Source organism: Anticarsia gemmatalis, chromosome 9 (genome assembly GCF_050436995.1).
Source record: "Anticarsia gemmatalis isolate Benzon Research Colony breed Stoneville strain chromosome 9, ilAntGemm2 primary, whole genome shotgun sequence".
NCBI lineage: Eukaryota > Metazoa > Arthropoda > Insecta > Lepidoptera > Erebidae > Anticarsia > Anticarsia gemmatalis.
The window spans coordinates 10,759,803-10,773,043 of NC_134753.1; the positions used below are offsets into that span (position 1 = coordinate 10,759,803).

A 13,241-nucleotide genomic window follows, 5' to 3' on the forward strand; every position below is an offset into this window, starting at 1 on the left:
AGTTCATTATTTTACTTTTAAAACACAAACTTTCGTGTTAAACATAAAATAGCCATTATGTTTCTTTTTTTAATAAATTAGTTGTATATTTTAAAATTTACCTGGAACTTTTTTAACATTTCTTTATATTGGCTCTCCTTTTAAAGTAATACTATTTCATTTAACCTTTCAAGTTGTATAAATTTATTTGCCAAAAGCACGTGAGAACCAGACGTCATAATTAAATTATCCAAAGATAAAATAAATGTTTGGACATTTTTCAAGGCTTTTACCTACTAATATTCATATACAAAATATGTGCCAATATTTATCATATCGATAAGAATTAACTTGATGATTAAAGTGAAATATGTTTCAGTCTTATGTGGATTAAGGATTTTGTTAATCTAATTTCAAAACACGCAGTTCGTGACTTTGTTAAATTATGCGATAGCATTTATGACTTAAATGTTTAAAAAAAGGAATTAAAAAAAAAACTATTCATCTCTTTCTTGGGTTAAGGACAAACAAAAGAACAATATATTTTTTGTAAATGATCGATTTAAGTGATCTGTAACTGATCATACAATATTAAACTTGATGTTTAGGCCAAGTCGTGGATAGAGTACCTTAGACTTATACTTTACAGTTAAAACTAAGTTGAAAACAAATTGTTAAGCAAATGTTTACTAATCGTGTTCAAATAACCGTCATTCGTGAATTATTTGCCGTTTCAAGTTATTCACAAGTGTACACTAATAAGTTAGATGTAGAAGCGTCTGCGAATACGTCTGCGATGTTTTTTGTGGGATTTTTTATATTTTATGTAATACATCATGTAGAATCATAGTTAGTATAAGTCGTTGGAAATAATTACTATTATTATTCATTTAAAAATAATCTACCATTGCGGTTTTAAATAATATATATGAAAATAATAAAATAATCTTCCCATGTGTGCAAATAATAAACGTAACTATTTTGGCTAAATATTTTGCGTTTACAATTTTATTGCTATCTTACAGAAACTTCGAAAACATTTAATAGGATTTCAGATTGTTAAACTCTAGGTTCTTAGGCTACTATGGACTATAACTAGCAAAGGCATTTTTATACCCATATTGGGTAGTTGAAGCATCTTTACATGCAATGAAAAGTACACTTACCAATTTAATATACATTAGACAATTTAAATTACATTTAGATATGAATATAACGGTAAAAATTATCTTTAAAAAACATTTGCCGACGTCAAATTTCCGTGAATTCAATCAGCTGACAATATAATTTCAACAAAGGTAGTGTACCATCAACAAAGCGTGTCTCTTTGTTTCCACATGTTTCGTCAACAATGTTTACATACATACATTCATACATACATAGTCGAGTAGCATCCTTATCGTGCATAACCGAGGACTTTATGCTTCATAAACTATCTTTAAATATTCAAGAGCCACTTTACTGAAGGGTTTTATTAAACTTAGATTTTGTGAATTAAGATTTGTGTGTATGATTGAAATATTTATAACGTCTGAATTTTTAATGGTGACGGGATAGGCTAATCATGAAACTTGAAGTCAAAATAAGTCTTTATATTTGCATAATTGTAATAACATCAAAACGTCTTCATACCACAGAAATATAGAATGTTGAATGGAAGTTCCAAATGCATACATTGTATACGTATGCATTTAATTAAAATAAACATTAATAAATAATTATATAAATGAAAAATGCAAAATCATACGAATCGAATTTTGGCTACACCTGGGGTCTGTGATTCGCTTTTTATTTGTGGTGACATTTGACTAGCATCTTAATCTAGCCATATTACGTACTTATTTTGACCGGATACAAAGAATCATCAATATACCTACCAACTACTTATTTCAGCAGCTTAACGGTTTATGAAGATATTGCTTATTCAAGTACTCATTACAAAGTACACCCTCATATCATCAAACAGCTGTTTTATATAATAATATTTACCGATAATTATTGATACAGTTGCGCACGCGCAGGTGGCTAGACGTATAAATAGTCCAAACAAAAAAGGCAAGGACCGAGAACGAATTGCTGCAAAAAAACAATAGTACGATATAACGGTATTCTTTATTATATTTAATTATAGCAATTTTTGAGATCAAGTCATTAGGAGTTTGCAAAATTTATAACTACGACTTTGTAGTTATGCAGGTCTGACACGCAACCACATACTAGCTTCCGCCCGCAACTTCGTCCACATAAAAATGTTGTAAGAACTATTTTGGCAGTACATTAAAAATGTCAAACTTTAGATAATCGCTACTGAACGGATTTTGGTGAAAACCTTTACATGGATTAACATATAGGATACTCACACCACTAAAATCTTTCCGCGGGAGAAGTTGGGAGCAGTGCCTCGATGCTCGACTACTATCGACTACCGACAACCGAACTGTCGTCGAGAAATTTTGTATGAAAATCTGATCAGCGCCTCTGACGGGTGTCGTAGGAAACATTTTGGCAGTACATTCTAAATGTCAAATTTCGATAGCTAGCCGGTTGTCGGTAGTCGATAGTGGTAGAGAATCGAGGTACAGAAACGGGCAGTTAAAAGTCATAAGAAGTTTATTATGTGAATCAATGAAGTACAATGTTGCACAGGTCATGTCATTACTGCGTAATAAGATTAAACAGCACTTGTTTTATCACAGGTTTTATAAGCATATTAAATTATTTCCGTACAACTTTGCAATATAAATAATATTATCTTGTACGCAAATGTTTTCTCATTGTAGTTTACCTACTGATATAAACTTACCGCAGCCCGCGACTGCGCCTGCCTATAGCTTTCCTGTTTTCACAACATTTTTTATTCTTCTCTACTGTTATTCACAGCGAGCAAAATTGAACCAGCGGTTCCTGGGTTTATCGTGTTCAAACAAACAAATTCTTTAGCTTTATGTTACTAGTATAGATTTAGTCGTATATTACTAGCAATTACTAAGCCTTCCTCAATAAATGGACTATTCAACAAGAATATTTTTCGATTCGAAGCAGTTCCTTATATTAGCGTGTTTAAGCAGACGATCAAACTTTCCAGCTTTATGTTATACATAACTATTAAGGTATATAGATATACATAACTTACTATTAATTTATGTATGAACGTTTGTTTACGAGCTACCTCCGAGAGCTTTTTGCGCAGTGTCCGTTCTTGAATCATGCTGTGATAAAAGTAGAACTAAATACGTAACTACATGAGATATCTGTTGTTGTTTACATTTTGTTGGTAAGGTTTATTTTAAAGGAAAGTTTAAAGGCCAAGGAGTTATATTTGTATACTTCTTAGCTGACAATTTTATTTAAGTAAGTCAGATAAAATTATTTTGATAGCCGAGTGGCACAAGTTAGTATCAGCCACGCAGGTGATTGACGGTTCAAACTCGAGAGGTAACACACCAATGACTTTTCGAAGTTATTTGTGTATTAGAAATAATTATCACTTGTTCCAACGGTGAAGGATAACAGCGTGATGCAACCTTACATGCCTAAGAGTTCTTAACAGTTCTTGAAGGAATGCAATCTCTCCAACCACTTGGCCAGCGTGGTGGACCTAAGGCTTAACGCCTTTCTCATTCCGGGAGAAGAAAAAAAATAAACATTTACACAAAAAATGCAATATTGAATATAAATAATTATTAAGTGAGATAATAACTAGCTTCCGTGATAATGTTATCGGAACTGTCAAAGTACAAGGCCGATATATTTATCCAAGTTAATGCCAATAATACACTATCCACTAACTACTCATTTCTAACACCTATTTATTGTATTAATCCATATATAGAAAATGGATAATCTATGTACAATTTAATAAATACTTGATATTTATAATGATTGAAAGTTTGTTTGTTACGGCTGGTAGAAAAACAACTAAATTATTCCAGATTAATTATATTTTATATCCTGAGGTCATAAGCTACTGATTATTTGAAATTCAATTCGATTCAATTCAATTGATTTAAAATTGTTGAAATAAATCTATGTGACACTAACCACAGACAAAAACGAACTAATTATTAATTATCGTTTATTAAGTATATATCCATGCCAGTATCGATTTATATATACACATTTTGCTAGCCTGAGTGATTTAAAAAAAAACTAACTGATTTAGTTGACTAAAATTCTTATGTAACAAGTTTTTAGAAAATGTTGTTAAAAATCATACATTAAACATTCGGGAAAACATACAATTGACAACTTTCAGTCATAAATTGCAAAATCATTCATCGAAAATGTTAAACGAAATCAAATATATAAGTCATAACTGTCTCAAATAAACAAACATATTATAAAATCAACAATCGCTAATCTTTAGAACATTATGGAACGTGTTACAACTTATACGCAGACGTATTGAAGGTTATTGCAATCCCCGCTAATAAAACAAATAAGAACATTACTGTATTAATAAACAATTATTAGATATAAGATCGTTTTATATAAGAATTTGAATGATATTAAAATCAGTATTTAAGCGAATTTGAATCTTCAGCTATTTCTTTTTACAATTTAGTTAGTTAAATATCAGTGAAAAAAGGTTTTCAGAACAATAGGACCAAATAGCCATACAAATACAGAACAAAATTTCTAATAAACATCTGATAGGCTGTATAGAAAATATACAGTTTTTAATGCATAATACTAAAGCAAATCTAGTCTATCCCTTAATTAATAATATCAATAATTACTTGCTCGCTTAGCAGTAAGAACTTTAGAAAAAAGCGCTACAGTTTTTCTTATAAGTAGGTACTTAAATTCCTGAAATGACTTCTATATATTTTACTTTTGTTTAAAAAAATACTTAGTTGAAGCGGAAACGTGCTCACAAGTAGAGAGATATCACTTCTGAAAGGCGTACTTAATAATGCATTGAGAAAGTTTAAAAGTACTATAGTAATTTCTTCAAGTGCAACAGAACTGTTCGTGTATCAATGACGTCAACAAAGGTTATCAGGGTTGTAACGAACCGCGGAAACTCAGCGGGCGACCATATAGGTCACACTCACACACTTCACGTATAAATAGGTCCTGTTGTACTAACTCTTACAGAGGTGGCTAGGTCAATTTCTCAACAAATAATGAGCGCTCAAACACTTAGTTCAATTAATTTGATGGCACTTTTAAAACTGGTATTATAACGTCTTAAGTATTTTCTGTATTGATAATCAATTGAAATAGAATTAACCAAAAATATATCTTTAATTTATTAAATTGACGATAAGTTACTAAATCAAGATGATTTAAACGAAGGTTTATAGTAGTAGGCAAGTAAAATAATAAACGATTTAATCAAATTCCAAGCAAAATAGTTGACTATTGACAGTCGACATAAGCAAATAATATTTAGCAAACAAAGTATTTGATGATTAACAACATACGCGTATTAAAATATTTACTCATCAAACGGATATCTCATTCATCTGAATTATTTATAAAAACATTATTTAATCGACTTCACAAAAGAGAGGAGGTTCTCAATTGGACTGTATTTGTTTTTTAAGACTTCGTAAAGGAGATGGTCCAATGTTCCACTAACACACATTCCTTGTAAGTAAACACACAAACAACCTTGCGATCACTCTAATAAAATGACACTGATAAAGAACTGGTCTAAATTATCTGACACCGTGAATACAATGACAAAACACATAACAAAATTGAATAAGTGATCTGTCCTACTTTATCCAAAACAATATGGAATTTCTTCTTTATCACCAGTAAAACTGCTGCAACAATAGTTCATTATTTTCTCTAACATAGAATCAAAGCCCACACTAAAAGGGTTACTTAGGTAACCATATTCCCATTTTTGAAATTTCATCAACCATAATATTATTTTCTGTATGATCAAGATGTTTTCAACAAAGATGAAAAGAGGACAGGTGTCCCTTAAGATAGCTCCACGACCGAGTTAGGGTCGCTAAAGACAATTGAATGACAGCCGACCAAAACCAGGCATTTTGAATATTCATGGGAGGATTATGTCAAGCAGTTGACAAAGTATGACTAAAATGATGATAACACTTCTCTGCTGTAACAACATTCTACAACACTTTACCTCAACTCTGAACATTAGTTTTGTCTTTCCAGGCAGCAAACAGATCCTTCATGGCGTCCACGGCAGACTCAGGCCGAGGCAGCTCATCGCCATCATGGGGCCTTCTGGTGCCGGCAAGTCCACACTCCTCGACGTACTGTCAGGGTACCGCATCACTGGCGTCGGTGGTGCTGTCTTCATCAATGGAAGGGGGAGGATTATGAGTAAGGGCCTTTATATTATTGTAACTAGAGTATTTGAGAAAGTCTTGTTCGGTAGTTCTACCTGATTAAGGTTTATCGTCTGGTGTAACTTTTTTCAGTGGATTTTTTAAGGCGTTATATTAATTATTTCACATTATATTTTGCTAGGAGCTTGTACTTCACGTGAGTCCTTATCAATTTTATAAAATAATAAGGACGAATTTTCAACATTTTTTTACGATAAGATGTCGTTACTCTTTAAGCTGGATAAGTTAGATAAAAAAGTTTTTAGTCATTTGCATTATGTTTAGTAAAAGTGTGATGTTCAACGACTAAGCAATATTGGTAAAAAATGTTTTCGTATTTACTTTAATTAAATTGTAAAATTGCAAAATTAAAGTACACATTGACGTAGCCTGTGGAATATTTATATAACAGAATAGATGTTATGAAATCCACTATTCATTAATAAACGTCTCCATAAGCGTTTACAAATAACATCAATAAAATGATTAGATTGCAGTGCATTACACACACGTATCACATGTTTATCAGCGAAATAATTAGCTATGAACCACGGACCCGGATTCTAGACGTCAGATAAAACTAGGCTAGCCTAGAAATTATTTATAATGTTCACGTGTTCACCATCTATAGGTAAACTAATATAGTGTCATATCTATTTATAAGTTGTAATGGACCTATATAGGTCCTTGCGGGACACCAAATTTCCGGTTGCTTATGATACTTTTAGATAAGAATGGTCATTATTTTTGATATTTTCACTAAATTGGTAAGGTGATCATATTGTTATATTACAACTATTTCTGATCTAATCAGATCTTACATACAATTTGTTGCTATTTTAGCTTTTTTCCGTCTTAGTTCAATTTTTTGGCGTAAATTTTCAAAACAATTTGTTAGACATGCGGAAGTATGATGAAATAAGAAAACCACCAAAAGTATCTGTTATGTTCAGTTGTATCAGTTGCATTTGTTGTTGTTTGTTATAAAATAATCGATCGACCAGCAACTGCATTAGCGTTTGTATCGACAAGTGTCGTAATATCGCTAATACTTGTTCAACCAGTATAATTGTCCTAACCATGACCCTTTAGATCTCGTTCTCGGTACATACTCTAGCGGTTATTCCGTGATTACGCGACGCTTTTCAAATAGTTTTCTGCCTTTTACGTGTACAATATTTTTCTTATACAGTATTTTTTAAAGAAAAATTATGGTTAAATGATGTATCAGCGCGTTGCTTCTAGGTTTAATTCAAACATATCATTTTTTTAGATTGTATCGATTTCCAATTACAGGTTATCTACTTTTATAACTATCATTTGATGAGTATATTGAGTATCTAAGAAGATAAAATCTTGTTCTTTTTATATCTTACGTGTGTATAGATTAGTGATTTATAAATGTTGCAATCGTTCCCTCTCCATATTAAAGAAAATCAAGACCAACTACCTACAGCCAAAACAGCCAAAACTACCCAATTAAACGATATAAATATATTATGACCATTGTCTATCTATTCCAGAACGCTTCAAGAAGATGTCGTGTTACATACAGCAGGATGATCGTCTGCAAGGTCTGCTCACGGTCGGAGAGAACATGGCGCTGGCTGCCGACCTCAAACTGCCAACTAAACTTGACAAATATGAGAAGGGAGGAGTTGTAAGTGCATTTTACTATATCGAAGATACCATAGATTATGTTCTGATGGATAACAATGTATTAATGTTATAATATTAGGTCGGGGAAAAAGAGTTTTCGCATCATAATAAAATCTTTTCCCACACAAAAAAACTCGATATTTGGGTACCTCACGAGCTCACTGAAAGAAACCTAATGAACCGTGTACTCATTTGTGATTCTTGAAGCCAAACAGATTTTATTACTAGTTCATACATACTATAATGCGAAAAGACTTTTTCCCCGACCTAATAATATTATATGTATATAGGTAAATAGCTTTAAGTTTGTGCGGAGCATTGGTAAAAATATATATTTTTTTATTTTATTTATATCTAAGATAAGATATTTCTATCAATCTCTGCATCACCCCAAGGTAGACTGGTCCGCCTTTATACAATAAAATAATAAGAGTCACCTCGACGTTTACTAATGCATGTTTAGTCAACAATATTTGCAAAAATCTTGCATAATTTGCATATAATTGTTTCTAGTCTCGTCGCTAGGTAGACAAACTTGTGTATAAATCTTAGGTTTTACCGGAAAATCTTAGGATTTACCACAGTTCGAGCTTTTACAGTAACATAATATAAGACATGTTAGTTACACGTTATAAGGATAGACAAAACTAAAAAACAAGTCATATTTTTGCTTGCAATAGCTTAAAACATATTTCTTACAAATGGTGCGTAATTTTGCTAATTCGAGTAAACATTAGTTCGGAGAATTAGCAGAAAGTAATGAGTCGACCGGTCTAACCTGAATGAGCTAATATGCTTGTGGTTTTGCATAGGGATGGAAACAAATGGCTTAGAAATATCGATATTTTAACAGAAAAGCGATCATTAATCGATGTTTACTATCGATTTGTGATTTACTTTTTTAAGCATTCGAAATTTATTTAGCCACCATACACTACGGGTCCAAAATTGAATCCACGGATTTAATTTACTCATGTGTATAATTGTTAAAACAGTTTAGTAGTAGTTTGTATTTAACCGACCTTTAAAAGAAGGAGGTTTTCAATTCGACGCGATTTCTTTTCGTAAGAATACATTGATGTTTCGATAAATATACTATATTTTCCCTACCATGATGTCACTTCGATGCATATAATAACATGTTGTTTATTTAAACTATTGAAATAATGTCGTTAATATTTGTTCATAACGATGTTTGCAGCCCTAGTTTAACATTTCCGACAGTGAAATGTGTTCGTAATGAGAAACAGTGAATTCAATTTATGTTGTTAACGTTTCCGTTAATGAAGTAATCAATTTTAATTACGATTATGCAATATGATTAACATGGTAACTTGGAATCTTAAAAAAGTACAATGGATTTATGTTATCGCTGACGATTAGTTAATTTGTGATTGTGAAAGTGATGGATGTTAAAAATCTAATCCTTTTTGTGTAATATCAATTAAAAATTATATTTGTATTTACATAATAGTCTTGCTAATATAATTTTTCTACACAACAAGAATTTGAAGAATAAAGTATTCTTTATAGCAAACTTATTCAACCATTCTTTTCACACATCTATATCACACCACATCAAAAACCTTTTCTTCAAACTTGACTGAAATAAATACATAAATAAAATCACGCCTGTTATACCCTAAGGTGTAAACAGAGGTATCAATACACCCACATTTCGCCATTAACACTGTAGCATTCAATAAATACGTAATAGTTATTATAAAATTATCTCTTTCTTCCACAGATAGAAGACATCTTAACAAACCTAGGTTTATACGAGCACATGAACACGCGAGGCGCACAGTTGTCAGGAGGTCAGAGGAAGAGGCTCTCCATCGCGCTGGAGCTCATCAATAACCCCCTTGTTATGTTCCTTGATGAACCTACCACGTGAGTATCAAGCATTGACTTTGTTATGACGATGAAGACGACCTTGGACGTAGTTTCTGTCATTCAATTATTTCTATGAGCGTTCTACTTATTTCAGTTAGGTATTCTTAATACGGAAAGTAACTTAAAAAGTAAAAGTCGATCGAAACTGATGTAGTAAGAAAAGTTATTAGTATAAATTAGTAAAGAATTGCGTAAAATATTAATGATAACTTTGTAAATTTGCCAACCTTCATAAAATTTAAATATTATATTTATATCAGACAGAATCTGCAAGTAGAACAGATGTAGGAAGAACTATATTATTAGACACAGTGCCAGGTACCTACACTGGAAATCGCTATACATTTTATTGTAGTACTTAAGTGTACTTATATTAAAAAACAACAATATTAGATTCAGTAACCCAAAATTACCAAGTACTGAAACATTTTTTCAACGGAAACCAAATAATCTTACAGTAAAAAGGATTACAATGACCTACAAAAGCATAAAATAGATACCAACATTATCGGTATTTATCAAGATTTGCAAAGCGGATACGAATTGCCAATTGCGTCGTCATATTTACCTAACAATATCTTTGGATAGACTCATTTAATAATACTTACTAATCTTACTTATAATAAAATACCAAAGTTTGATTGTTTGTTATTCAATTACGACAAAACTATTGACCGAGATTTGATGAAACTTAGTACACAGATAGTTTATAATCGATTAACACACAGGTTAGTTTCACCGCGGGTAGAAATTAGTATTAGGTTGGGAAAAAAGTCTTTTCGCATTATAGTATGTATGAACTTGTAATAAAATATTTTCTCTACACAAAATGCTCGATATTTGGGTACCTCACGAGCTCACTGAAAGAAACCTAATGAACCGTGTACTCATTTGTGATTCTTGAAGTCAAATTGATTTTAATACAAGTTCATACATACTTTCATGCGAAAAGACTTTTTCCCTAACCTAATATTTAATAAAAATATCGCTGTTATCGATTCCGGTAGTAACTAAATTAAATTTATCTTGTTCGACTTTCGCTAATCGTTTATCGCAGATACAACACCGATAGCTGCACTTGGATATTATTTTAAGGAATGTATAAACGAAGGTCGTTTCACAATTATGAAATGTACGTTAAAAAACCATTGTTAAAGTGCGAATTACTCATTACATTAGGTAATGGGAACTTTATCTAAGTAATAAAAAAGTTCTTTGAAAGAATGTGTCTGCACATGTGTTAGTTTAGATATTCGTACTGTTAGAATACTGAAATAGAAATTAGCCGGCAGAATCAAAAAAGACAATTCAATTTTAAACACTACCCGGTCCTTGCAGTTGTTGAAGACTTGACATAAAGTTTGAAAACAAGCTAACCATTTATAGCTTTTAACGTGACAGAAATTATAGATAGCAATCTTGTGTTGGGCATTTAAAATATCTTGTTAATGTAATATGTATGTCCCTTTCATATTAAATAGATTTAATTCGCAAGTATATGACGTAGACCACGTGTAGTTTAAACGTTAAAGAAATTATTTCTTTCAGAAAATATTACACGAACTGTCTATGTATTTACTGGTTGAACTAAATTACCAGTAATATTTAAATATCATTTACTGGTCTCCCAGTTTGTGGAGCAAGTGATAGGGACGTTGTACAAACAATTGCACGTGACGATAATATTATGTTTATAAAAGATCACGTTTTACATAGACTTGTACATGTGTGTTATTGGAATGTGATGATGAATGGAAGAGACAATGGTTATGTAATTGAAAAGGGTGGAAGGGAACACGTGTAAGATGTTTATACTTAGTATGAGTTAGTCTGATTCAGATAGAAAATATCTTGATATGTGATTTATTTATTGTATTTCCTTCAACTTTGAAATAATATACCGTCAACTTTGTTACTTCGTTTGTTAACTGAAAAACATAGGTAATTTTGGTGATATTTGTATTTGAAAAATGTATAAATTTTATCAATTCATCTGTTTAATTATAGGCTAGGTTAATAAGAACTTTACATACATACATACATAATATCACGACATTTATCCAAAGGCAGGCCAGACCAGAGATAACCACTTGGTACGATCCTTACAAACTTCCCTTGCCTCATTTACATCCATACATCTTGTCACTGTAATTAAACATATTTGTCATTAAATAATGTATAGGTAAAGTTACCATAACTAAGTGATTATGCCATAGATCACCTTAGGTCAAATTTTCGCACCTTTAGTAGGTATATTGTGATAAAAAAAAAATCAAATTTAAGGTGCCAAATATTAATGCGACACGAAAACACTGTGAAGGAAATCGCTACTGATACTTTTAAAAGATAATTCTTTTTGCAAAGATATCATCATTTCTTGGAAAAAAATGTAATTTCACGAAACATTTATGTAATGAACAAGCACCTAAAACGTATAGGCCAGCGGTTTCGCTTGATTTCGAAAGTGTAAATGTTATTGTCTGGTCATCTGTTATACAATATTTAAGAACTGCTAAACAAATACATTAAATTTTCACGCTGATTATGATTTCACACATGATGATATATAGTATACGTAATGAATTTATGTATGCTGTGAGAATATCGTCTATTCATTCGTTCATTCTCGGTTACTCAAATTACGTAGACATTAATGTAAAATAAATATTAAATATCAGTGTCATTAGTGACACCAACATTATGCATTCAAAAGACCGACGAGTCACTCATGGATACTTAAAACACACACTACTCTTTATTTACACAGAAAAACTTAGATAACATGCGCCAAAAGATAAAAATTAGGTTACAGCATCACTTAAACTTGAATGATATTTTAACTTTCGCTCGTAGTCTATTTAATCTTCTGAAAGGTGTTACTAATACACCAATTTTCCTATTTCAGTGGTTTAGACAGTTCCTCATGCACGCAAGTGGTGCAGCTCTGCCGGACCCTCGCTCACCAGGGCCGTACCATCGTGTGCACTGTTCACCAACCTTCTGCTTCACTGTTCGCACTCTTCGACCATGTGTACGTCCTCGCTGCCGGCCGGTGCATGTACCAGGGTACTACCAAGAATCTGGTGCCGTACCTCGATCAGGCGGGGATACCTTGCCCGATTTATCACAACCCTGCTGATTATAGTAAGTGTTTTGTTTTACTATAGTAGAGAAGAAATGAGGAGTAACAGATCAAAGTGTATTAACTCCAGTCACCCCAAAAAAAATTGTACAGAACGTATTTTTTATCTGTTCCGAAACTTGTAACCCATGTCAAATTATGACGCATCAAAGTGTATTACTTTCTATTTAAAAAAAGAATCAAATGTATACATCGTTTCAAACTATATTATATCCAGGTTATATATAAAAATATTAGGTATAAAATAT

At 31.8% G+C, this 13,241-nt stretch overlaps 1 protein-coding gene across 1 annotated transcript in view; it reads left to right on the top strand.

Annotated features, from left to right (window-relative positions):
- LOC142975209 (ATP-binding cassette sub-family G member 1) overlaps window positions 1-13,241 on the top strand; it is a 41,456-nt gene that overhangs the window by 20,554 nt on the left and 7,661 nt on the right. The window contains exons 2-5 of the mRNA XM_076117934.1: window positions 6,121-6,291; window positions 7,820-7,956; window positions 9,703-9,848; window positions 12,757-12,995. Of these exons, the coding sequence (XP_075974049.1) occupies window positions 6,121-6,291; window positions 7,820-7,956; window positions 9,703-9,848; window positions 12,757-12,995 (693 nt within the window). The remainder of the gene's footprint in view (window positions 1-6,120; window positions 6,292-7,819; window positions 7,957-9,702; window positions 9,849-12,756; window positions 12,996-13,241) is intronic.